This window comes from Eleutherodactylus coqui, chromosome 1 (genome assembly GCF_035609145.1).
Source record: "Eleutherodactylus coqui strain aEleCoq1 chromosome 1, aEleCoq1.hap1, whole genome shotgun sequence".
In the NCBI taxonomy this organism is placed as follows: domain Eukaryota; kingdom Metazoa; phylum Chordata; class Amphibia; order Anura; family Eleutherodactylidae; genus Eleutherodactylus; species Eleutherodactylus coqui.
Genome location: NC_089837.1, coordinates 105279253 through 105304123, shown reverse-complemented (window position 1 = coordinate 105304123; position 24871 = coordinate 105279253). Strand labels below are relative to the sequence as shown.

Below are 24871 nucleotides of genomic sequence, written 5' to 3'. Positions count from 1 at the left end.
TCCCCGCCCCCCGGCGCCCCCCGAATCTTTTCACCCAAGTACTGAAGTACTCGAAAATGGCGGTACTCGGGTGCGTAAGTACTCGAAACGAGTACGTTCGCTCATCTCTAGTTAGAACCTTTATGTTCTAATTTCAGTCATTGACTATAGCAAAAGACGTAACATTGTGTCATATAGTCAAAAAACATGGTAGCAGTACCTCCTGCTGTGAAAACTTTTATACTACCAGAATGTTCAGTCTGCCTCTGGTTATACTTACACTCTTCCTCATCCTCTCATACTTATTACGAGCCAGCATACGCCTGGTGTATGTTTGAAGAACAAGAGCAGCATTCTTTTCCTGTGCAAGCCTCTTTCTTACTAGATAACCTCTGCATCTGGCCTGCAGTTTTGTAATGATTGCTTGGGATTTCTGATACTTTAGTCTTATATGTCTGCTTCGTATCACTGCCTGCAGCCTTTGGAAGCCATGTTGCATCTGAAACAAAAGATTCAATACTTCTGGAGAAAATGATCATTACATTGCACTAAAAGCATTAAAGGAGATGTCCCGCGCCGAAACGGGTTTTTTTTTTTTTAACCCCCCCCCCCGTTCGGCGCGAGACAACCCCGATGCAGGGGTTAAAAAAACCACCCGCACAGCGCTTACCTGAATCCCGGCGCTCCGGTGACTTCAATACTTACCGCTGAAGATGGCCGCCGGGATCTTCTACCTTCGTGGACCGCAGCTCTTCTGTGCGGTCCACTGCCGATTCCAGCCTCCTGATTGGCTGGAATCGGCACGTGACGGGGCGGAGCTACACGGAGCCCCTCTCTGGCACGAGCGGCTCCATAGAAGAAAGCTGAAGACCCGGACTGCGCAAGCGCGGCTAATTTGGCCATCGGAGGCCAAAAATTAGTCGGCTCCATGGAGACGAGGACGCCAGCAACGGAGCAGGTAAGTAAAAAACTTTTTATAACTTCTGTATGGCTCATAATTAATGCACAATGTACATTACAAAGTGCATTATTATGGCCATACAGAAGTGTATAGACCCACTTGCTGCCTCGGGACATCTCCTTTAATTCAGCAATGACAAAAAAAAGCACATACAAGGAAAAAATGTTACCTTCTGGTAAGACTTCCTACCATGGTAACCTCTCCACACAGCTTGAATCTTAACAGCAGCGTCTTTCTGCTTAAGAAAGCGTTTCCTGCATAATAGGAAGACAACAAAACAGTGGCAGAAAGGGTTGGAATTATGTGACCAAGACAAAGGAGTTATGCTGATAGTCTTAATGATTTAAATCATACGAATTATTTAAAAAGGAAACATCTTATAATCGTCCAGTGCTAATCCATACATTACTCATAGACTATCTCCAAGAAAGTTGATTAAGCTAGCCATACATACACAATTAGAATCGCCCTGAACGCGGTCTATAAATCTTAGGCCTCAGTCAGACGACCGTTTTTGCCGCGATTTGTGGATCGCATGTCGGATGCGCATCCGCAAATCGCGTGACCGGGGCTGAAAAATCGCCTGAAAAATCTGCTGCTAGCAGCGTTTTCGGGGAAAAGGCCCCGATCACAGGAGCGCTGTCCAACCCATTGCAATTCAATGGAGCCGGCAATACAGCCGGCTCCATTGAAAGCAATGGGCTGGCGGTGAGCGCGGGATGAATTTTTGGGAATGGCTTAAAAATATAAGCCCTTCCCTGAAAATCATGCTGAAATGTGTAAAAATAAAAAAAATATATATACTCACCTTGTCCGTGCAGCCGGAGTTCAGCCGCGGCCGGCCGGCAGTTCTCCTGAACTGCTCTGGGTAGTATTCAGCAGCCAGGGATTTAAAATCCCCGCCTGCTGAATGGACTGCCTCTGATTGGTCACAGCCCTCACCAATCAGAGGCAGCTCTCACCCACCCATTCATGAATTCATGAATGGGTGAGTGAGAGCTGCCTCTGATTGGTGAGGCTTGTGACCAATCAGAGGCAGCCCATTCAGCAGGCGGGGATTTTAAATCCCCGGCTGCTGAATACTACCAGAGCAGTTCAGGAGAACTGCCGGCCGGCCGCGGCTGAACTCCGGCTGCACGGACAAGGTGAGTATATATATTTTTTTTATTTTTACACATTTCAGGATGATTTTCAGGGAAGGGCTTATATTTTTATCCTCTGTAACTTGATATACTCCATTCTGCTATACTTAGTTTGTCCGTAAAGACCCGTACTACCAGACGTGTGTTTGTTTCCGTCTTATGGCCAACTGAATGAGATGTGATATCATCACCAGCTGGTTGGCGCTCGGGCAGCTCATTTAGACTGCTCTATTCTCATTGAGAACTGTGCAGTCCTCAGGCACTTATTGTTCAGTGTTTCACATTTCTACATCAAACACTGAACGAGCAGTGTTTAAAAGGCACGATAGTTGCCCGAGCCGACGCTGGTTTTTATGCCGGCTGAAGCTGAATGATGAGCGAGAACCTTACGATTCTCACTCGTTGTTCAGTCGCTTGCCAGCATTTAAACTGAACAATTATCATTCATTTTGTTCATTTGAACAATAATTGTTTCATCTACGTGGGGCATTAGTATTCAAAGCTAATCATCTCAGTTGCACAAACTCGTTGATCCAGACATGACACATTACATATTGGTTTTTAACAATGGTTGGCAAACTTTTATCTTCGGTGTATGGCCATCTTCAGTGTCTTAAAGAGCATAGAGTTAACAGTGACTTCAGGCTCTATAGCTATACTACATACCCAGAAATAATAAATCTGTTTCCAGTGTTCCCTGATTATGAGGGTCTTATGTGGAAGTATAATGGAAGCAATGACACCATCAGGTACCAGATAAAATAAACTAGTGCAATCATGACTTACTCTGTTTCAGTGATGGAAGGCAGCATACACTAAACCAAAATGTTTGCGCAGAACCCTTCAAGGAACACATTAAACAATAATGAACTCAAAATAGCTGATATTACCTTTTCAGTATGCAATTTTACCATACCTGTCTTTAAATCCCCTTAATACCCTTTGTATGAGAACAGCTCTGGACGTGAGCGCTTTTTCACGTTCCACCTCCAGTTTTGTATCATGACGATCCTGAACAAAGGATGGCAACAAACACTTTTTACACTTGCCCATATAGGAACATATGTGCAGCAATGATACAGCAAAATATAAGGCATGTCATGTTGTGTTTGTCTATATAATGCACTAATAATTATTCAGATTTGTTAGTTGGCATATTATTTCTATAGCAAATAGATTGTAGACCAATATTGATATTTTTATGGTGTGTGTAGAAGCTTCCTGTAGATTCCCTGTATCTGCAATGATGTAGGGGACTTCTTAAGTCTTAATACTTTGTAGGCTGCTTTCACACAAATGTTCTTTTTATCAGTCTTCCATCCATATTTTTATGTCCGTAACACAGAGCTAACATTAATCTATGAATCTATTTATGTACATACATTAAAAACCCAGCATGCACTACTTTAATCCATTTTTCAGATAGGAAATGCCCATGGAAGTCTACGGAGAGTGCTTAAAATACAGATGCATCAGTATTTACATTAGTATTCGCATTCATTGGTATTATTTTCTACTGGGCCAATCCCTTTTAGTGTAATAGAAAATAATACCAATGAATGCAAATACTGATGAAATATTGATGGGGTACTGATGCATTCTGTTTCATCATGAGTCCATATTGTAGAACTGTATTACAGATTTTTACAAATACACTCATGTGCCACAAGAATAACAGAGCGCTGGTGCAGTAATTGGTCCAGATACCTTTCCACTGCATATGATTTTAACTATGAATTACACTAGATTAGGATTTTTACTTAAAGTCTTACCTTCAAGAAAAGCTTTGTCTTTCCCACTTTCCAATCTTCATCTTTTCCAATGACTGCCCCAACAACATCGATGCAACAAGCAAGATGGTCCCACTAATAGAACAAAAAATATTTTAATTCAACAGAATCTATGTGACAACTGTCAATAAATTGATGATGGACAGGTTATTCTTTTTTGTCTGGACTTAGTACGTTTCATGATGTCATGTTGGGAATGTAATTCTGACAATTCCACTGTAGTGGTGCAGTACTTGCAAGGGGAAGGTAAAATATGGCAGCCATTCAGATATATGGATGACCATTTAATACATAAGCAGCTCGACTCCATCGTTCTGACAAAGGTACATATGATTGATTTGTGCCTATAGACAGAAGTTGTTGTAATGAGACAACCTTATTAATGGGCATCAGTTATTGATATGCCAGTAAAGTGGGCTGGGTATTCACACAAGCCACAAATAGAATAAACATAAAGCCATAACAAAATCTGTCAACTACAAGAAACTGTTTTGTTGGTGTCCATGGCCTACAAAGGACCACAAGCACCAACAGAACAATTACCATACAGATCTCCTGACACGCACATGATCATAGCACTAGCGTAACATGTAACTAAACAGCATCACACCCACTGTAGAGACCTGCAGTAAGCAAGAGCCATGAGTGGTCACATGACCTAGGCACAAGTGTGACATGTCAACAACTAGCATTTCGGTCATGTGTCACTGACAAATGGTTACAGACTGTGCCTGCCCATCCCACTGTACAACAGAAGGGGACTTAGGGGATAGGAGGAGAAGGTACAAAACAGGGCTTCACAGGCTGTAGCAGCATGACACCAACCAGCAATGTTCCCATACAGGGCTCCTGGTCTCTGTGTTCCCCAAAGAGTCAGGCTCCTCCTACTAACCCCAGGCAGCTCCCCATCCTCATCCATAGAGATATCTTAAACCACCCACAGTGCCCCACCTAACAGTTAGACGGGGTGCACTATGGGAAGAGGGGAATAGAGTGGAGGAGCAATTTTACAGCCAGAGAATGAAGAAGAGACACACAGAGTCTAGAGAACACAACTTGGCCTTGCTTACAAATTAATTGAAGCAAAGATTCTGAATTTCAATTTATAGATCTAGGAGGAAGTTTGGGGCATAACTGGTGATTGATAGTGGAGGGAAAAATAGACTGAGTTAAGTCAAAGAAGAGGAGACAGTAACAGGAAAAGTGAAAATTTGGCCTGGGATAAACAGCCCACTATACTCAGGAATCAGTTATCTTTGGTGCAAAGTGATATCATTTTGCGCACAGAATAACTGTCAATTTAGATCATCACACAGACATCAGGCACTTTTCTGTGCAATCTAAAAGACTGACAGGGAAGGAATTTATATGGGACGGAGATCAAAGAAGTTTCCATCTCACATTTAAGCCCCATTTACATGTAACACTTATCTCTCAAAATTAGTTCAAAGGATGGCATATGAACAATAATCGTTGTGTGTAAATGATACTATCATTCACTCTTCAGCTGATGATTTTAAGGTGAGCTTAAAATCCATAGTTCAGCCAGGGAGTAGATAACACAGACCACATGTTGTGTTCTCCACGGGTGCGCTGATTACATTGTATATAGTTGACAGCCCATGTGAGAACAAAGAAGCTGATTGCAGAGCTCAGACCACCTGCTGTGTTCTGCAAGCAGATCCCAGAGGCTCATCTACATGCAATTGAAGCTAATAAAGGGCTAAGGGACATTAGTGTCCATTAGCACTTTTTGCAAAATGATCGCTAGAACTGTTAATCTTTCAATCCTTTGAAAGATTGTCTTTGCGTGTGAATAAGCTTTTACTTCCTTGTGGTTCTGTCCAAGCTTTGTCCTAGGTTCTGACCCCATGAAATTTTGTGCGTAGTGGACAGAAGCTGGACTGAACCAGCACTGGATGCAAAAAGTGCAATGTGAAAAGAGCCTTATTTGAAGAAATACATGCATTTAACTGAATGAGGAAGAGCTATGTTAATTATAAAAAGAGTATTCCCCACGTAAATATTTATAGCATATGCCATAAAAGTATGATAACTGTGGCTTATCTATCTGTTTTAAAAACACAACTGAATGAGTTACGACTTACGACCTGTACCTATCAGGCATTTATAAATATTGTTGAATACCAAAACGCATTTGCAATAAAATTGCAATACATAAATTATATATTCTTGTGAAGAAGATTCAGCTATTACCTTGTCGCGACTAGCGGAACTTAGTGGCAGCAACACCCGAAAGCGGTGGAAGAAATCAGAGAAACTGTATCGTATTGGGTACCCTGCCTTCCGGATTCGTATAGTTTCCATCATTCCAGAGTATCTCAGTTGTCGGATACACAATTCTCGATCAAACAGCTACAGAAACATAAAGGTTAAAAGTTGGAGAGGTAATGGAATTGCAAATTGATGAATATTTAATTAAAAAAAACAAACAGTCAAATAAGAAGAGTTCTGTGCCTGTTTTCTGTTACACTTGATCAGCCCTAATATTAATGAGAGGACTTAAAAAAAAATAGGAGAGTGTCAAAAATATAATCCTAATTTTCCACACTCAAAAATATAGACAACAAGCCCCAGGTCAGTTCAGGAGCTGAAGTAATAGTTTTTTAAAATTTCATTTGCACTTGACCTTTTTTAACTTTGCAACATTTTTGAGACATTTCGGGTTTCAGTTAACCTGCGCACAAAAAGCAGGACTTTTGTACTTACTGCAAAAATTTTTTCCTGTAATGTTCATTGGGGGACACAGGAAGACCTTGGGTATAGCACCTGCAACTAGGAGACGGACACTATGCAAAGAAAGAGTTAGGGAGCCGCAGCAGAATCCCACCTTGCCCCGGCAAGAGGACATTACTTACCCGTCCAGATCCTCTGCATGGCTGTGAAGGTCTTCCATCTTTTCCACTGCGGATGTGGGCGGGCGCACCGCCGCGCATGCACAGTGGATTTTTAAAAATCTTCTGCTTTCCCGCAGCATCCGTGGCCTATCTGCAGTGTCAGCTGCGGGCGGGCCGCGGATTGGACGGCTTCCATTGACTTCAATGGAAGCCGTCTGTGTGGGACCCACAGCAAAATGGAGGTTCTCTTTTCTGGACCAAAAGGTCTACAAATCAAATCCGCATGCTCAAATTCTGCTGCGGGCGCCTATGATTACCTACGGGCGGTTAGAACAGCGGATCTTCCGCGTGGGGCACCGCAATTCATTTCCACCCGTGGACATTGGCCCTTAGTCCCTCCTAACAACTATGTCCCACCTGCAGGTACTGAGCTAAATCAGTTTGTACAAAAGAAGGAGGAGAGAACTAATGAACATGTGACGGAGATCAATACAGATCTTAACATGAAAAGAAATAATGCAAAGTAAGAATCAGGCCAGAGTAAGAATCCCATTTTTTAGGGGGTGGGGAAACACTTCTAATGCAAGCAAGGAAAACACAACTGGGTGTGTGCTTTTTCTTTCTTGAGAAAGATGGACCTTTCCCTGGAATGCGCTGCATTTGCCCTTTTGCTGCTGGAGTACATCCTCATCAACAATTACTTTATGTTTGGGGGGGTGTACTACTGGCAGTGGCAGGGTACAGCAATGGGCGCGAATGACGCGCCAACCTATGCTATCGCATATATGCACGCTTTTGAAGAAGAATCCCTGCACAAATCAGAATTTTGGCCGCTAGTCAAGAGATGGTATTGTTATATAGATGACGTCTTCTTGGTTTGGACAGGCAGTGTAGAACAACTTAATATATTCTGTGAAGTGATTAGTAACCTGGATATGGATTTGAAATTTACTGTTAACCATTCATTGGTTAACATACAATTTCTAGATGTGATGATCATTAAAAAAACGGGGAAACTATGCACAGATTTATTTGTGAAGGAAACAGACAGGAATAACATTCTCCGGTTTGAAAGTAACCATCATAGGAAAACTATTGAGTCCCTACCCTGGAGCCAATGCCTAACGGTCCAAAAAATTGCGGTCATTTGGTCCTGATATTGGAAAAATTAGGAATATAATAAAACGACACTGGTCAATAATAGAAAGAAGATGCGACACCAGTGAATTTGCGGCATTTTCTATCATGGCGTATCGGAGGTGCCGCAATCTGAAGGACTATTTGGTTAAACCCTTTTCCCAACAAAAAGAGAGCTCCACACAACGTGTGTTCGCGCCCCCTAAAAAGGCAATTTTCCTTGCCTGTCGTGTGCGTACTGTGGGAATATAGTGAAGGGAGAGGAGTTCTCACATCCACTCATAGGGAGAAGATTTAGGATATCAGGTAGATTTACTTGTAATTCATCATACGTAGTCTACCTTATAACCTGTTCATGCGGTATTGGATATGTGGGACATACCACAAGGGAAGTACGTGAAAGGATTAGCGAACATAAGAGCACAATACGCACACGCAATAAAGAACTTCCAGTTCCAAAACACTTCCTTGACCACAAACGCACAGTGAGTCAGCTCAGGTTTAGAGTAATTGATGGAGTACCCCCACTGGAAAGGGGTGGAGGCAGGTCCTTAATGTTGAAAAAACGGGAATTACGGTGGGTGCTCATGATGTTTCTTGATGCTTTATGAACAAGGCTGATGAAGCCCTGTTCAGAGAGCAACTTCTGTTGTAAAAAATGGCACTAGAAAACCCAGTTAACTGACCTGAAGTCATGTACTATCTGTTACCATGCGGCGGTTGCTGGTCCTCCCGGGGCAACGGTGTGCGGGGTCCCGCGGTCGTGGCGCTTCCTCACGGCTTGTTGTCCGGCTGCCAAGGGCACGGGTGCCTGGCTGTCATGGGCGGCGTGGTGCTAGTGGCACCTGTGAGTGCAGCTGCCGTGCACGAGCTCCTTTTAGTATGTTCTGTTGGGAGTTGGCTGCCTTGGAGGCTTTTGTTTAAAGGTCGGGCAGAGACTGGCAATTACTGCCAGTTATTGGTTTCCCTCAGTGTGGTAGTTAGTCTGCTTCGGTTGGTCTCCTGCTTCTGTCATCTTGTCTGCTATACTTTGCTATTATCCGCCAGGTTTTTCCATCTGCCTCAGTTCTGCTTGGTATTGTTAGTGTTGGCTATTTACATCTGCCTTTCCTGTCAGTATTCTACCCTTTCCATCCAGGTACGCCAGCGTCCCTTTTTCGGTCCCTAGTGAGAGTAGGGATCGTCGCCTAGTTGCCAGCCTGGGGTTAGCCAGGAGTGGAGGCAGAATTCCTGCCATTGGCAGAGTTTGCGCTAAACAGCCGTACTTGTTCTTCCACTGGGGTATCCCCATTCCTGTGCGTATATGGTCAGCATCCTCGCTTCCTTACAGCTATTTCTACTCCATCTGCCTGTCCTTCAGCTGATGTCGCCACAGATGCGCTGCAGGGGGTATGGAAAGAGGTACAGAAGAACCTGGAAGCAATGGGGGCTCGTATGCAGTTGCGTAGTGGGAAGAGTCTGTCAGCATCTGAACCTTATAGGATTAGACAGAAGGTATATTTGTCTTCTAGAAATCTCAAATTGAAGGTTTCATCTTTGAAACTGGCGCCGCGTTACGTGGGTCCCTTTGTCATCACACGTGTAGTAAATCCGCTTGCTTATGAACTTGATTTGCCAGCTACATGGAGCGTTCATAGGGTTTTCCATAAGTCATTACTAAAACCTTTTGTCACATCTATCTATCTATCTATCTATCTATCTATCTATCTATCTATCTCTCTCTCTCTATCTCATATCTATCTATCTATCTATCTATCTCTCTCTATCTATCTCATATCTATCTCATATCTATCTCATATCTATCTCATATCTATCTCTCTATCTATCTCATATCTATCTCATATCTATCTATCTATCTCTCTATCTCATAACTATGTAATCTAACTCATATCTATCTATCTATCTCATATCTATCTATCTATCTATCTCATATCTATCTCGCTATCTATCTCATAACTATGTAATCTATCTCATATCTATCTCTCTATCTATCTCATAACTATGTAATCTATCTCATATCTATCTATCTATCTATCTATCTCATATCTATCTATCTATCTATCTATCTCATATCTATCTATCTATCTATCTATCTATCTATCTATCTATCTATCTCATAACTATCTCTCTATCTATCTCATAACTATGTAATCTCTCATATCTATCTATCTATCTATCTCATATCTATCTATCTCATATCTATCTATCTCATATCTATCTATCTATCTATCTCTCTCTCTCTCTCTCTCTATCTCATATCTATCTCATATCTATCTCATATCTATCTCATATCTATCTCATATCTATCTCTCTATCTATCTCATATCTATCTCATATCTATCTATCTCGCTATCTATCTCATAACTATGTAATCTATCTCATATCTATCTCTCTATCTATCTCATAACTATGTAATCTATCTCATATCTATCTATCTATCTATCTCATATCTATCTATCTATCTATCTATCTCATATCTATCTATCTATCTATCTCATATCTATCTATCTATCTCATATCTATCTATCTATCTATCTATCTCATAACTATCTCTCTATCTATCTGATAACTATGTAATCTCTCATATCTATCTATCTATCTATCTCATATCTATCTATCTCATATCTATCTATCTATCTATCTATCTCATAACTATCTCTCTATCTATCTCATAACTATGTAATCTATCTCATATCTATCTAATCTATCTATCTATCTATCTCATATCCATCCCTCTCATATCTATCCCTTTCATATTTATATATATCTATGTTAGAATACAGGCGGATCTATCTCATATCTATCTCATATCTATCTATCTATCTCTCTATCTCATAACTATGTAATCTATCTCATATCTATCTATCTATCTCATATCTATCTATCTCATATCTATCTCTCTATCTATCTCATAACTATGTAATCTATCTCATATCTATCTCTCTATCTATCTCATAACTATGTAATCTATCTCATATCTATCTATCTATCTCATATCTATCTATCTATCTATCTATCTCATATCTATCTATCTATCTCATATCTATCTATCTCATATCTATCTATCTATCTATCTCATATCTATCTATCTCATATCTATCTATCTATCTATCTCATATCTATCTATCTCATATCTATCTATCTATCTCATATCTATCTATCTCATATCTATCTATCTCATATCTATCTATCTCATATCTAGCTATCTATCTATCTATCTCATATCTATCTATCTCATATCTATCTCATATCTATCTCATATCTATCTCATATCTATCTCATATCTATCTCATATCTATCTATCTATCTATCTATCTCATAACTATCTCTCTATCTATCTCATAACTATGTAATCTCTCATATCTATCTATCTATCTATCTATCTATCTATCTATCTATCTATCTATCTATCTATCTCATAACTATCTCTCTATCTCATAACTATGTAATCTCTCATATCTATCTATCTATCTCATATCTATCTATCTATCTATCTCATATCTATCTATCTATCTATCTCATATCTATCTATCTATCTCATATCTATCTATCTATCTATCTATCTATCTATCTATCTCATAACTATCTCTCTATCTATCTCATAACTATGTAATCTATCTCATATCTATCTATCTATCTCATATCCATCCCTCTCATATCTATCCCTTTCATATTTATATATATCTATGTTAGAATACAGGCGGATCTATCTCATATCTATCTATCTATCTATCTATCTATCTCTCTATCTCATAACTATGTAATCTATCTCATATCTATCTATCTATCTATCTATCTCATAACTATGTAATCTATCTCATATCTCTCTATCTATCTCATAACTATGTAATCTATCTCATATCTATCTCTCTATCTATCTCATAACTATGTAATCTATCTCATAACTATGTAATCTATCTCATATCTATCTATCTCATATCTATCCATCTATCTCATATCTATCCATCTATCTCATATCTATCCATCTATCTCATATCTATCCATCTATCTCATATCTATCCATCTATCTCATATCTATCCATCTATCTATCTCATATCTATCTATCTATCTCATATCTATCTATCTATCTCATATCTATCTATCTATCTATCTATCTCTATCTATCTATCTATCTCTCTATCTATCTCATAACTATGTAATCTCTCATATCTATCTATCTATCTCATATCTATCTATCTCATATCTATCTATCTCATATCTATCTATCTCTCATAACTATCTCTCTATCTATCTCATAACTATGTAATCTATCTCATATCTCTCTATCTCATAACTATGTAATCTATCTCATATCTATCTATCTATCTCATATCTATCTATCTATCTCATATCTATCTATCTATCTCATATTTATCTATCTATCTCATATCTATCTATCTCATATCTATCTCATATCTATCTATCTATCTATCTATCTCATATCTATCTATCTCATATCTATCTCTCTCTCTCATATCTAGCTATCTATCTATCTATCTCATATCTATCTCATATCTATCTCATATCTATCTATCTCATATCTATCTCATATCTATCTCATATCTATCTCATAACTATCTCATAACTATCTCTCTATCTATCTCATAACTATGTAATCTCTCATATCTATCTATCTATCTATCTATCTCATAACTATCTCTCTATCTATCTCATAACTATGTAATCTCTCATATCTATCTATCTATCTATCTATCTATCTCATATCTATCTATCTATCTATCTCATAACTATCTCTCTATCTATCTCATAACTATGTAATCTATCTCATATCTATCTAATCTATCTCATATCTATCTATCTATCTATCTATCTATCTATCTCATATCCATCCCTCTCATATCTATCCCTTTCATATTTATATATATCTATGTTAGAATACAGGCGGATCTATCTCATATCTATCTATCTATCTATCTATCTATCTATCTCTCTATCTCATAACTATGTAATCTATCTCATATCTATCTATCTATCTATCTCATAACTATGTAATCTATCTCATATCTATCTATCTATCTCATAACTATGTAATCTATCTCATATCTATCTCTCTATCTATCTCATAACTATGTAATCTATCTCATATCTATCTCTCTATCTATCTCATAACTATGTAATCTATCTCATATCTATCTCTCTATCTATCTCATAACTATGTAATCTATCTCATATCTATCTATCTCATATCTATCTATCTATCTATCTCATATCTATCTATCTATCTCATATCTATCTATCTCTCTATCTATCTCATAACTATGTAATCTCTCATATCTATCTATCTATCTCATATCTATCTATCTATCTCATATCTATCTATCTCTCATAACTATCTCTCTATCTATCTCATAACTATGTAATCTATCTCATATCTATCTATCTATCTATCTCATATCTATCTATCTCATATCTATCTATCTATCTCATATCTATCTATCTCATAACTATCTCTCTATCTATCTCATAACTATGTAATCTATCTCATATCTATCTAATCTATCTCATATCTATCTATCTATCTATCTATCTATCTATCTATCTCATATCCATCCCTCTCATATCTATCCCTTTCATATTTATATATATCTATGTTAGAATACAGGCGGATCTATCTCATATCTATCTATCTATCTATCTATCTCTCTATCTCATAACTATGTAATCTATCTCATATCTATCTATCTATCTCATATCTATCTCTCTATCTATCTCATAACTATGTAATCTATCTCATATCTATCTCTCTATCTATCTCATAACTATGTAATCTATCTCATATCTATCTCTCTATCTATCTCATAACTATGCAATCTATCTCATATCTATCTCTCTATCTATCTCATAACTATGTAATCTATCTCATATCTATCTATCTATCTCATATCTATCTATCTCATATCTATCTATCTATCTCATATCTATCTATCTATCTATCTCATATCTATCTATCTCATATCTATCTATCTATCTCATATCTATCTATCTATCTATCTATCTATCTCATAACTATCTCTCTATCTATCTCATAACTATGTAATCTCTCATATCTATCTATCTACACTACCGTTCAAAAGTTTGGGGTCACATTGAAATGTCCTTATTTTTGAAGGAAAAGCACTGTACTTTTCAATGAAGATAACTTTAAACTAGTTCTAACTTTAAACAAATGCACTCTATACATTGCTAATGTGGTAAATGACTATTCTAGCTGCAAATGTCTGTTTTTTTGTGCAATATCTACAAAGGTGTATAGAGGCCCATTTCCAGCAACTATCACTCCAGTGTTCTAATGGTACAATGTGTTTGCTAATTGGCTCAGAAGGCTAATTGATGATTAGAAAACCCTTGTGCAATCATGTTCACACATCTGAAAACAGTCTAGCTCGTTACATAAGCTACAAAACTGACCTTCCTGTGAGCAGATTGAGTTTCTGGAGCATCACATTTGTGGGGTCAATTAAACGCTCAAAATGGCCAGAAAAAGAGAACTTTCATCTGAAACTCGACAGTCTATTCTTGTTCTTAGAAATGAAGGCTATTCCATGCGAGAAATTGCTAAGAAATTGAAGATTTCCTACAACGGTGTGTACTACTCCCTTCAGAGGACAGCACAAACAGGCTCTAACCAGAGTAGAAAAAGAAGTGGGAGGCCGCGTTGCACAACTAAGCAAGAAGATAAGCACATTAGAGTCTCTAGTTTGAGAAACAGACGCCTCACAGGTACCCAACTGGCATCTTCATTAAATAGTACCCGCAAAACACCAGTGTCAACATCTACAGTGAAGAGGCGGCTGTGGGATTTTGGGCTTCAGGGCAAAGTGGCAAAGAAAAAGCCATATCTGAGACTGGCCAATAAAAGAAAAAGATTAAGATGGGCAAAAGAACACAGACATTGGACAGAGGAAGACTGGAAAAAAGTGTTGTGGATGGATGAATCCAAGTTTGAGGTGTTTGGATCACAAAGAAGAACGTTTGTGAGACACAGAACACATGAAAAGATGCTGGAAGAATGCCTGACGCCATCTGTTAAGCATGGTGGAGGTAATGTGATGGTCTGGGGTTGCTTTGGTGCTGGTAAGGTGGGAGATTTGTACAGGGTAAAAGGGATTCTGAATAAGGAAGGCTATCACTCCATTTTGCAACGCCATGCCATACCCAGTGGACAGCGCTTGATTGGAACCAATTTCATCCTACAACAGGACAATGACCCTAAACACACCTCCAAATTGTGCAAGAACTATTTACAGCAGAAGCAGGCAGCTGGTATTCTATCGGTAATGGAGTGGCCAGCGCAGTCACCAGATCTGAACCCCATTGAGCTGTTGTGGGAGCAGCTTGACCGTATGGTACGCCAGAAGTGCCCATCCAACCAATCCAACTTGTGGGAGATGCTTCTAGAAGCGTGGGGTGCAATTTCTCAAGCTTACCTCAACAAATTAACAGCTAGAATGTCAAAGGTGTGCAATGCTGTAATTGCTGCAAAAGGAGGATTCTTTGACGAAAGCAAAGTTTGATGTAAAAACAATGTTATTTCAAATACAAATCATTATTTCTAACCTTGTCAATGTCTTGACTCTATTTTCTATTCATTTCACAACGCATGGTGGTGAATAAGTGTGACTTTTCATGGAAAACACAAAATTGTTTGGGTGACCCCAAACTTTTGAACGGTAGTGTATCTCATATCTATCTATCTATCTATCTATCTCATATCTATCTATCTATCTCATAACTATCTCTCTATCTATCTCATAACTATGTAATCTATCTCATATCTATCTAATCTATCTCATATCTATCTATCTCATATCCATCCCTCTCATATCTATCCCTTTCATATTTATATATATCTATGTTAGAATACAGGCGGATTTGTACCCAGCTGTTACGGTATCCTACCCACAGGTATGCCAGCCCGGGTTGCCCTAGAACTTACCCGCAACCCCCTGTCCCTGCCTACTTGCCTCCACTCCTGACTAACCCCCGGCGGGCAACTGGGTGGCGGTCCCTACTCTCACTAGGGACCAAGAGAGGACACTGGCATACCGACAGGATGGGCAGATGATACAACCAGCAGAATAATACAAGCAGACCAAGGCAGATGGGAGAACCTGACAGATATGACAGAACAAGCTGACAACGCTGGAGACCAACAGAGGCAGGATACTAGCACACTGAAGGAAACCAAATAACTGGCAGTAAATGCAGGTCACTGCCAGCCTTAAAAACACAAGCCTCCACCCAGGGGCGGAAAGAGGGAGACATTCCCACAGCACCAATTTAAAAAGTTGCTTATGCACGGGGCTGACTACAGGTGCGCGCGTGCACGGCGCCGCCCGGACCCGCGAGTGCACGCACCGCGCCACACACCAGCAGCATCACGCCGACCAGCTGCCCGCACCTCCGGCAGCCGGACAACAAGCCGGGGGGACGCACCCCGACCACAGGACCCAGCGCCCGCCACCCCGGGAGGACTCGCAGCCGCCGCACGGTAACACCAGCCTTCCTAGGCGTCTGCATGCATGCAAAGCGTAAGCTCAAATCACCACCTAATCTGGTCTAATGGCTCCCGCACTTTACAATACCCACACACACTCAGTGCCATTACCAGCTTTTGTTTCCTCAGGTAAGCTGGAACCGACATTTATTAATTATTAACACAAGCTTCGGATTTATGGTTCATTTTAAAATGGACAAGGTTTGACTAAAAAATTGCAGGTTTATTCTAAAAAAAAGACTAACAGTGCTAAATATTGATTTATATACAAAAATATACCGAAAACGATGCTACAGAGGCGATATGGTTTACAGTTAAACACACTGGATAGGACACATACACATGCCACTAACAGGAATAACTGGACAGAGTAAGAAGACACAAAAAAAAACAGAAATCACACCATGCAGCACCCACTACACAAACACTACTAGCAGATGTAAATGCTATAAATGCCAGGTATTAGTTGACAATTTGATCAAAATATGGAAGCTAGCGGGCCACTTCACGGCTCCTGGCTATACTGCTAGTACCTATACTAACCAGGAGTCCAGCGACAACCAAACACAAATCACAAACCTTTCTTGTAGCCACCACACATAGCACCCACCTGCTCACACCACAAACAGACAGAATGAGAACTGAGAAATCTAACCACACCCGCACCTGGTAAGACAGCTTTATGTGTACTGACCTGGAGTGATTGGCTGGCTGGCTGACACAAACATGCTCAGCCAGCACAATCCCCCACACCTGAGCAGGAAAGCTGCAGATCATCTGTAGTACCACAGATCCCAGGAGACTGCCGTGACACTGTCCCCTTTTTAAAAATAGGGCTTCTGAACCCTTAAGGCATACAAAAAAAAAATTATGCAACTTCTCCAAAACACGCATGTGTACAGGATTTATCTAAAAAGGACCTGACACCAAGGCAAATATGGCAAATAGAGATGAGTAACAAATAGTGCACCTCTAAATAGAATCTCTGTGCCTTACACAACTGGCCTCAGTCACAGAAGTCTGCAAAAAGAGTGCACAGTCTAGAGAGGAAAAGATGGAAATCCCTCCTGCACAGGACTTATCTGTACGGGCCTAGTGTGGACACCAGTCAGTCAGCAGAAAAAGGGACAGCTAATACAGATAGTGTAAAACTCAGGAGAAAGTCAGTACAACATAAAAACAACATAGTGCATAACATAACATATGAACACCACTCAAAAGTCATGCATACCACCAATACAACTAAAGTTGTATGAAACCATCACACCCACTGTACGGGAGAAAAGGACACCAGGGATCACCCACCTGGCATACAAGGAACACCGTGGCCACCATCACCAGCCTGTACTACGCACAAGAACATGTGATGTTTGGAGGCCGAACTTGCCAAGGGAAAGGGAGAAACCTGCGGGCGCATGCCACTGCGTGGACACCGAACCACACACTACTCAACGCACACACCCCAGAACGCAAGGGCGGAGGGAGACAGCAGGTGTCCAAATCATCTTCAGGAAATACAATGGAATACGCTCCAACAAATGCATGCAAAGACACCCCATTCTGAGCACCACCAGAAACAAACGTAACAGTCATTGGGCTAACAGTCTTGCCAGACACCTGTAAGACAGACGAGTAACTAACATAACATATCATGCAACATAGTACAACACAACTGGACACTAACATACAGAGTAACACAAACCCACACAGAACAGGACTGCACATAAAGCACATATCTGGCACTTGCACAGACATACAAAACACGTCGCTGTTCACACCAACATACAGAGTATTGCACACCACACAGAACAGGACTGCACATAGAGCACATGTCTGGCCACATTGCACAGACATAACACATATGTCACTGTTCATACCTACATACCAGGTTGTGCATACAACATATAACAGGAACCCCACCCAGAGCTCACATGCATAAGGATGGTCCATCATAACCAGTCCATGTGTCCTCACACCAGGGGAATAGAAAGTCAGCCACCGTGCTGACATAGTGAACAGTGTCGGGCATCTGATACACACATAAGACATAAGATGTCTGGAGGCCACACCTGCCCAGGGGTAGGGAGAAACCTGCACGATGTATGCACCTGTGCAGTCACCATACCACACACTACTCAATGCATGCACCCCAGAATGCAAGGAGGGGAAGGACAGCAGGTGTCCAGACTGTCTTTAGGGAAGGGGAGAGACAGTTCAGACAAAGCATGCAAACATCAGCTCTGAGTACGATTTACACAAAGATACAATGAAGCACTAAAATGACCAGCAATCTCTGCACTAGGAAATTGAGATCAGAGTATGGCATCCCTCAGGGTAGATGATACCTGGAACTAAGCAAATCACAAATGGCTGTTGAAGTGCTGCTCTGGATTTCCCCAAAACGCTGCTGGAGAAGGCTGGCTGCCAAAGTAGGTCCCGGGACCGGAAGTGGGGCAGAATCTGAGGTAGCTGGCAGCCTATACAGATACAGCATGGAAGAGAGGAAGCCCTGCCCCCAGCCACGCGCTAACTGGCTGGTGGGATACAGAGCAGTTAGTGCTATTCTGTTTCACTTTGCCTTCTTGGGAGAGGGACTACAGTGTGTCTCATGCAGCTCTGTTTGCTCTCTCCACTTGGGGACAACCAAGGAAGTTAGATCAACCTTGATTACCAGCTAGAAAAACAAGAAAGCACAGAATTCCTGCAAAGTAGGAGGTCTGCTTCCTATGGACACTAAGCTAAAACTGATTTAGTTAAGTGCCTGTAGGTGAGGCATAGCTGGTAACATAGTATGTTAGGCTGAATGAAGACAATGTCCATCTAGTTCTGCCTGTTTCAACCCCCACTCTTGTTGGTCCAGAGGAAGGCAAAAAACCCCAAGCAACCATTTTGCTCATTTGGAGGAAAAATTCCTTCCTGACTACATAATGACAGCTACGGTAATCCCTGGATCAACATTTAAGATCCACAACCCTGCTGGTCAGCTTATGTCTATATTCTGTAATATCATAACGCTCTAGAAAGACATCTAGTCCCCTCTTAAATTCCTCTATCGATTTTGCCATTACCATGTCCTCAGACAGAGAGTTTCAGTCTCACTGCTCTTACTGTAAATAATCACCTTCTATGTTGGTGATAAGGGACTAACTCTTTCTATGCTTAGTGTCTGTCTCCTAGTGACAGAAGCCAAGGTCTTTCTGTGTCCCCCAACAACATGGACAAGAAATCACGATTTAGCAACCCTAAACTTCGTATGCTATAGTATTATACAAATGTTAAATATGTGGTCTCTGAGCTGAGATGTCCATGAACGCTACTGCATGGCTGTTTGCTTATCTTAACACACCCATACAGGACCATGAGTGGAACTCTGCCACAATTTGAATTTCGATTCTACAACAGATAAATGTTCATGTTGATTTGGCAACATGATAGTCAACACCTACCAAAGGCTTCTTGAATTCATTGGGTTTAATACAGCGAACAAAATAAGGCTGACAACTGCCCAAAATTTTCATTAGCTGCTCCAGTGACTGTTTGAACTGCCCTCCAAGGGTGGATAAAGACTTATTTGTATCTGTGATCTGCAGGAAAAATATAACATGTGAAATCTATTGTAAGGTAGATTAGAGTTCTACTTAATTAATATTGGAGTGTTTATTCTGTATAGCCTAAAGACTATAGTATTCAAGGTAAGTATACAAAAAGCAGATAGAACAGCACAAGATTAATAACGCTCGCTCCCCAATTGAGACTAGTCCAATAATTACCCAACTCAAAAACTGTAGAATGAAAAAGGCGAGATAAGTATCCTAAGTGTGGTTTTAAGAATTCAAAATTTCATTTTTGCTGATATAGAATGTCAGTTGTATATATGTAGTGAGTTGAAGGTTTTGCGCTGCCCAGACAAAATAAAAAACTCTAATCTCTCTCTCTCTCAGCAGTGCATTTTTTCGGTCCCTCCCTCCCTGCGATGAAACAGACTTCATCACAGAAAAATTGCCCGTTCATACGATTTTCCACAGCAATAGTTGCGATTTTTTGCACAGGCAACTTTTGCTCTAAAAACCATTAACTTCTCCAGGCACTTCAGAAGTTTTACCCTGGATAGGACCTATAGGCATTCCAGCACTATAGGACAGGCTTGCTCAATAGCAACAAGGGATAGCTTTTTTTCTCTGCAGTTCTTGACTGGATTGCTGACCGACAATAGGCCAGTGCATAGTGGCGATGGGCACGGGAAGGAAGTACAGAAGGGGAATTGTGGGAAATATAGTTGCAAACTGCATATTGGCAGGAATGCAGCAGCTATCTCGGAAAATAGTGATGTGGGGATAAAGCAGAAACGGGGGACAGGATAAGAAGGTAATGATTGTATGATTTATACCTATAACCAGCTGTGTATAAACGTGACTCAAACAACTTTCACATCTGAAATTTTTTTAAATTTGCTTCACAACTGAAATACACCTTTAACCCCTAAGGGTGGGTTCACACGAGCGTGTTTTGGTGCATGCATAAGCACGCACAAAAACACGCTTGTATTTACAACAATGCATTCCCTATGGTATGTGCGCATGTCCGTGTTTTACAGGTGCGTGCCTGCAAAGATAGGACATGCATGCACCATAGGGAATGCACGCATGGTTTTCAATGGAGCCGCGGCTGCCGGCGGCTCCATTGAAAACAATGCTCTGCCGGCCCCCTGCATTCTTTTTCAGGGAAGGGCTTTACATATAAGCCCTTCCCTGAAAAAGAAACATTTTAGTGTTAAAAAAAAAAATTGCAGGCATTCTCTTCAATGGAGCCGCTGCTGCTCCCAGCCGCTCCATTGAAGACAATGGTCTGCTGGCACCACTGAATTGTTTTTCAGGGAAGAGCTTTACATATAGGCTCTTCCCTGAAAAAGAAAAATTTTGGTGTAAAAAAAAAAAAATGCAGCCATTCACTTCAATGGAGCCGCTGCTGCTGCCGGCGGCTCCATTGAAGACAATGGTCTGCTGGCACACCTGAATTGTTTTTCAGCGAAGAACTTTACATATAAGCCCTTCCCTGAAAATCAAGTAAAAGTGATTTAAAAAACAACAAAAATAGATACTCACCTCCCTTCATCTGCTGATAGCTGAGAGCTACAGAGCCGGGGACAGTGGCAGAAGTCAACGCTGAGCCCTGGCAGGTGCGTTTTTTTTTTTTTACTATTTTAAAAGGCTTATGAAGCCCTTCCCTGCAAAGCCACTGACAACTGCTGGGGCTCAGCGGGGACAGCGCCAGAAGTCGTGGCTGAGCCCCGGCAGCTGAAGGGAGGTGAGTATTGTTTTTTTTGTATTTTTTGCACTATTTTAAATGGCTTTTCAGGGAAGGGCTTATGAAGCCCTTCCCTGAAAAGCCATAGATGGGATGCCGGCAGCAGGATTCTCTACTGCAGCTGACATGATAACTTTATTCTATGGGTCAGTACGATTGCTACGATACCAAACTTGTATAGTTTTTTTTTTTACTATACTACTCTTTTTTTTTTTTCAAAGACATTTAATTTTTTTCAATTAGTTTCTGCAGTCATCTTGTGCGCGCAATAACTTTTTAAATTTTCCGTCGAGGTAGTTCAGCGAGGGCTCATTTTTTGTGGGATTCCTGTATTTTCCGTTAGTACTAATTCAGAATACATATGACTTTTTGATCGCTTTTTATAGCATTCTTTCTGGGAGACAGGTTGACTGAAAAAGTGCATTTCTGGCGTTCTTTATTTTTCTTTCGGACGAAATTCACTGTGCGCGATAAATAATGTGCTACTTTGATAGATCAGACTTGTATCAGCGGCGATACCAAATATGTATTTTATTTTATGATTTAGATTTTTTAATTACAGATATGGCAAGAGGGGGGTGATTTATTTTTAACTTTTTTTTTTTTTTTTAAACAATTAAAAAAAAGATCATTAAAGTATTTTTTAACATCGCTCGGGGCATTTAAAGGGTTAATAGCCATGATTGGCCGAACGGCTGATTGCAGCTATTGTCCGTGGGTGTCAGCTGTAATAAACAGCTGACGCCCACGCTGTATGCAGAGAGATCGCTCCGTGACTTCTCTTCTCACATACCCCGATGCTCTAAGATGTAAATATACGTCCTGGAGCGGGAAGGGGTTAAAAACGACTAAGCAATATTAATTTAGGGGAAAATTGTACAGGGGTTGAAAAGGTTCTATCAGCAAACACTTGAGCTAAATTTGTGATCTGTTCCCCACTTTTTTGCACCTCCATTATGGAAATAGAGGTGGTACAGAGGGGCAAATTCTGTTTAATAATTCAGAAGCTTTCTACCATCAAGTTACTATTTTATAGCTAAGTTGTTGTTTTTTTGTACTGATTTGACTTAGAGTGTATGTCATATAATATCTTTTAGAGCTAGCAATCATTAGTCCCTTAACGACCACCCAGCTGTTAATGGGTATTATTCTGATGCCATCGACTTTTTACGGTGGCTGCATCAGAAGCCTGGCACGGGTCTCTTGTGCTGTGGGGAGCGGGTGCTCAGCTGCTAGATAACAGCCTGACACTGGCTGAAACAGCGGAGACAGGAGAAACCTTTGATCAACGCTGTTTAACCCTTAACCCTTTACATGCCACTGTCAGTGTGACCGTGACATGAAAAAGGCTGACAGAGTGAGGGGGCTCCCTCTGTCATCCATCGGACCTCAGTGATGTGATCCCGCTGGGTTGCTATGACACCAGGAGGCTTGAATATGGCCTCTAGGTCTGCCAGCTACGGTGGTCAATGAGGCTCAGCCTCTGGTTGAACTTGATTGGCTTCATAATACACTGCTATACTGAAGTATAGTAGTGTATTATAAGAATGATTAAATATTGGCAATACCAACATGCAGTAACTTGCAGAATTAACTGCCATGACTAAAGACTTGGTGACATAAACAAACTAACCTTCTGGTAGCTAAGGCCTGCATTTCGAATGATTCCTCTGATGGAAGTGTTACTGGAATTTTCCACCTGGAAAATTTGCTTTAGAAATTTACTGGTAGAGGAATGCATCAGAAGGATGAGATCTGAGCTTAGCAAATCGCGGTTCTTGTCCAGGAATCCTTAATTAAAAACAAAAGAGAATAACATTCTTCCTTTTGCACAGAAGGTTTACATTTTTCTATTGTCTTTATAAGACTTTGATAAATTAGAAATGTAAAAAGTACAATGCTATGCAAACAGAAATAAATATGTACAGTATACATCTTAAACATTGTAATACTATATGGAATCATATATAAATAATATGAAATACTATATTCTGCATAACTATACATTTACTATAAAAATGTACAACATGTTCCTGCTGGAAACACATACCAGTTTTATAAAATACACAGCACTTACCTTCAGTTTCATAATATACAAGCCCTGCAAAATGGTTTATTCCGAATTTTGTGTCATGTACACTTTTGGATGCAATGTAAATATTACTTTTGCTATGAAAGTTATTTAGTTTCCTTAGCATAGTAGCATCAGTTCCCTGAAAAAACAAAACATTACTGCAGTTTACTCAATTTAGGACTTGTTCACATTTGTATTAGGTATTTTCTTGCAGCAGCAGGAATTCAAATGGATATAAGTGTTTCTGTTTTCTTCCCCATTGATTTCAATGGGTTTTCAAAAAAGGAATGGTTTCTACTTGATTCTGTTCTGTTATGGTTCAGTTTTTTAACTGAACAAATAGTACTGCAGACTGATATAGATATTGCCTTATAAGCAGCATACAATGTGGCAAAACTGTATGAAAATTAATATATCTCACTTGTTAAAGGTTATTACTGACTAATCTCCAGATTTACTGTTAAAATTATGAAACGATTAGCCACCACTAGAATTTTAGTACAGAAGAAAGTGTAGCACACTGCATTATTATTGTCTTTTAAAATGCCTTAAAGCCATTCTCCTCTCCTGGACAAACAAAGATGCTGGCAGCGGTTCTCTGACTACCTGATGCACACTGTGCAGGTATTAATGTATCTTGAGGCCACCAGGAAGCTAAGGGTTTGACAGGGGGAACGCCCCTCTCACACCCCCAGCTCCTCATAGGCCAACGTCGCAAAGGTCCCAGCAGAACAGTGTGGATTCATTGTCGCCTACCGTGGATGGTTAGGGTTAGGGATGATGTTCCTTTTAGCCTTTCATTAGTAATTGTAAATTACCTTCCCGGACCTGATGCCGAGCCTTCTCTGCAGCCAATCAGTTTCTCAATCAGCTTCTGGGGGCGTTACTAGGCACTCCGTCTTGTCTCCACCAGGGCTTACTGGTGGCGTCAAGATACACTAATACCCACTGTGTATTAGTATGCATCAGTAGTCTAAGACAATACATGCTAGGGTCAATGGGACTTGTTAATGTTAAAATCGCGATCGTGCAAAATCGCGATTTCGTGGTAAATTGTGATTTTGTGCGATCGCGATTTTAACATTAACAAGTCCCATAGACCCCTGG

The 24871-nt window shown here is 40.3% G+C and overlaps 1 protein-coding gene across 1 annotated transcript in view; it reads right to left on the bottom strand.

The window, feature by feature from the left end:
- The window catches only part of MYO7B (myosin VIIB), a 173404-nt gene that overhangs the window by 56080 nt on the left and 92453 nt on the right, over positions 1 to 24871 (bottom strand). Inside the window, exons 14-21 of the mRNA XM_066599774.1 lie at positions 23768 to 23903; positions 23324 to 23481; positions 19833 to 19970; positions 6090 to 6248; positions 3855 to 3947; positions 2999 to 3093; positions 1110 to 1194; positions 260 to 478 (exon numbers count right to left, since the gene is read on the bottom strand). Of these exons, the coding sequence (XP_066455871.1) occupies positions 260 to 478; positions 1110 to 1194; positions 2999 to 3093; positions 3855 to 3947; positions 6090 to 6248; positions 19833 to 19970; positions 23324 to 23481; positions 23768 to 23903 (1083 nt within the window). The remainder of the gene's footprint in view (positions 1 to 259; positions 479 to 1109; positions 1195 to 2998; positions 3094 to 3854; positions 3948 to 6089; positions 6249 to 19832; positions 19971 to 23323; positions 23482 to 23767; positions 23904 to 24871) is intronic.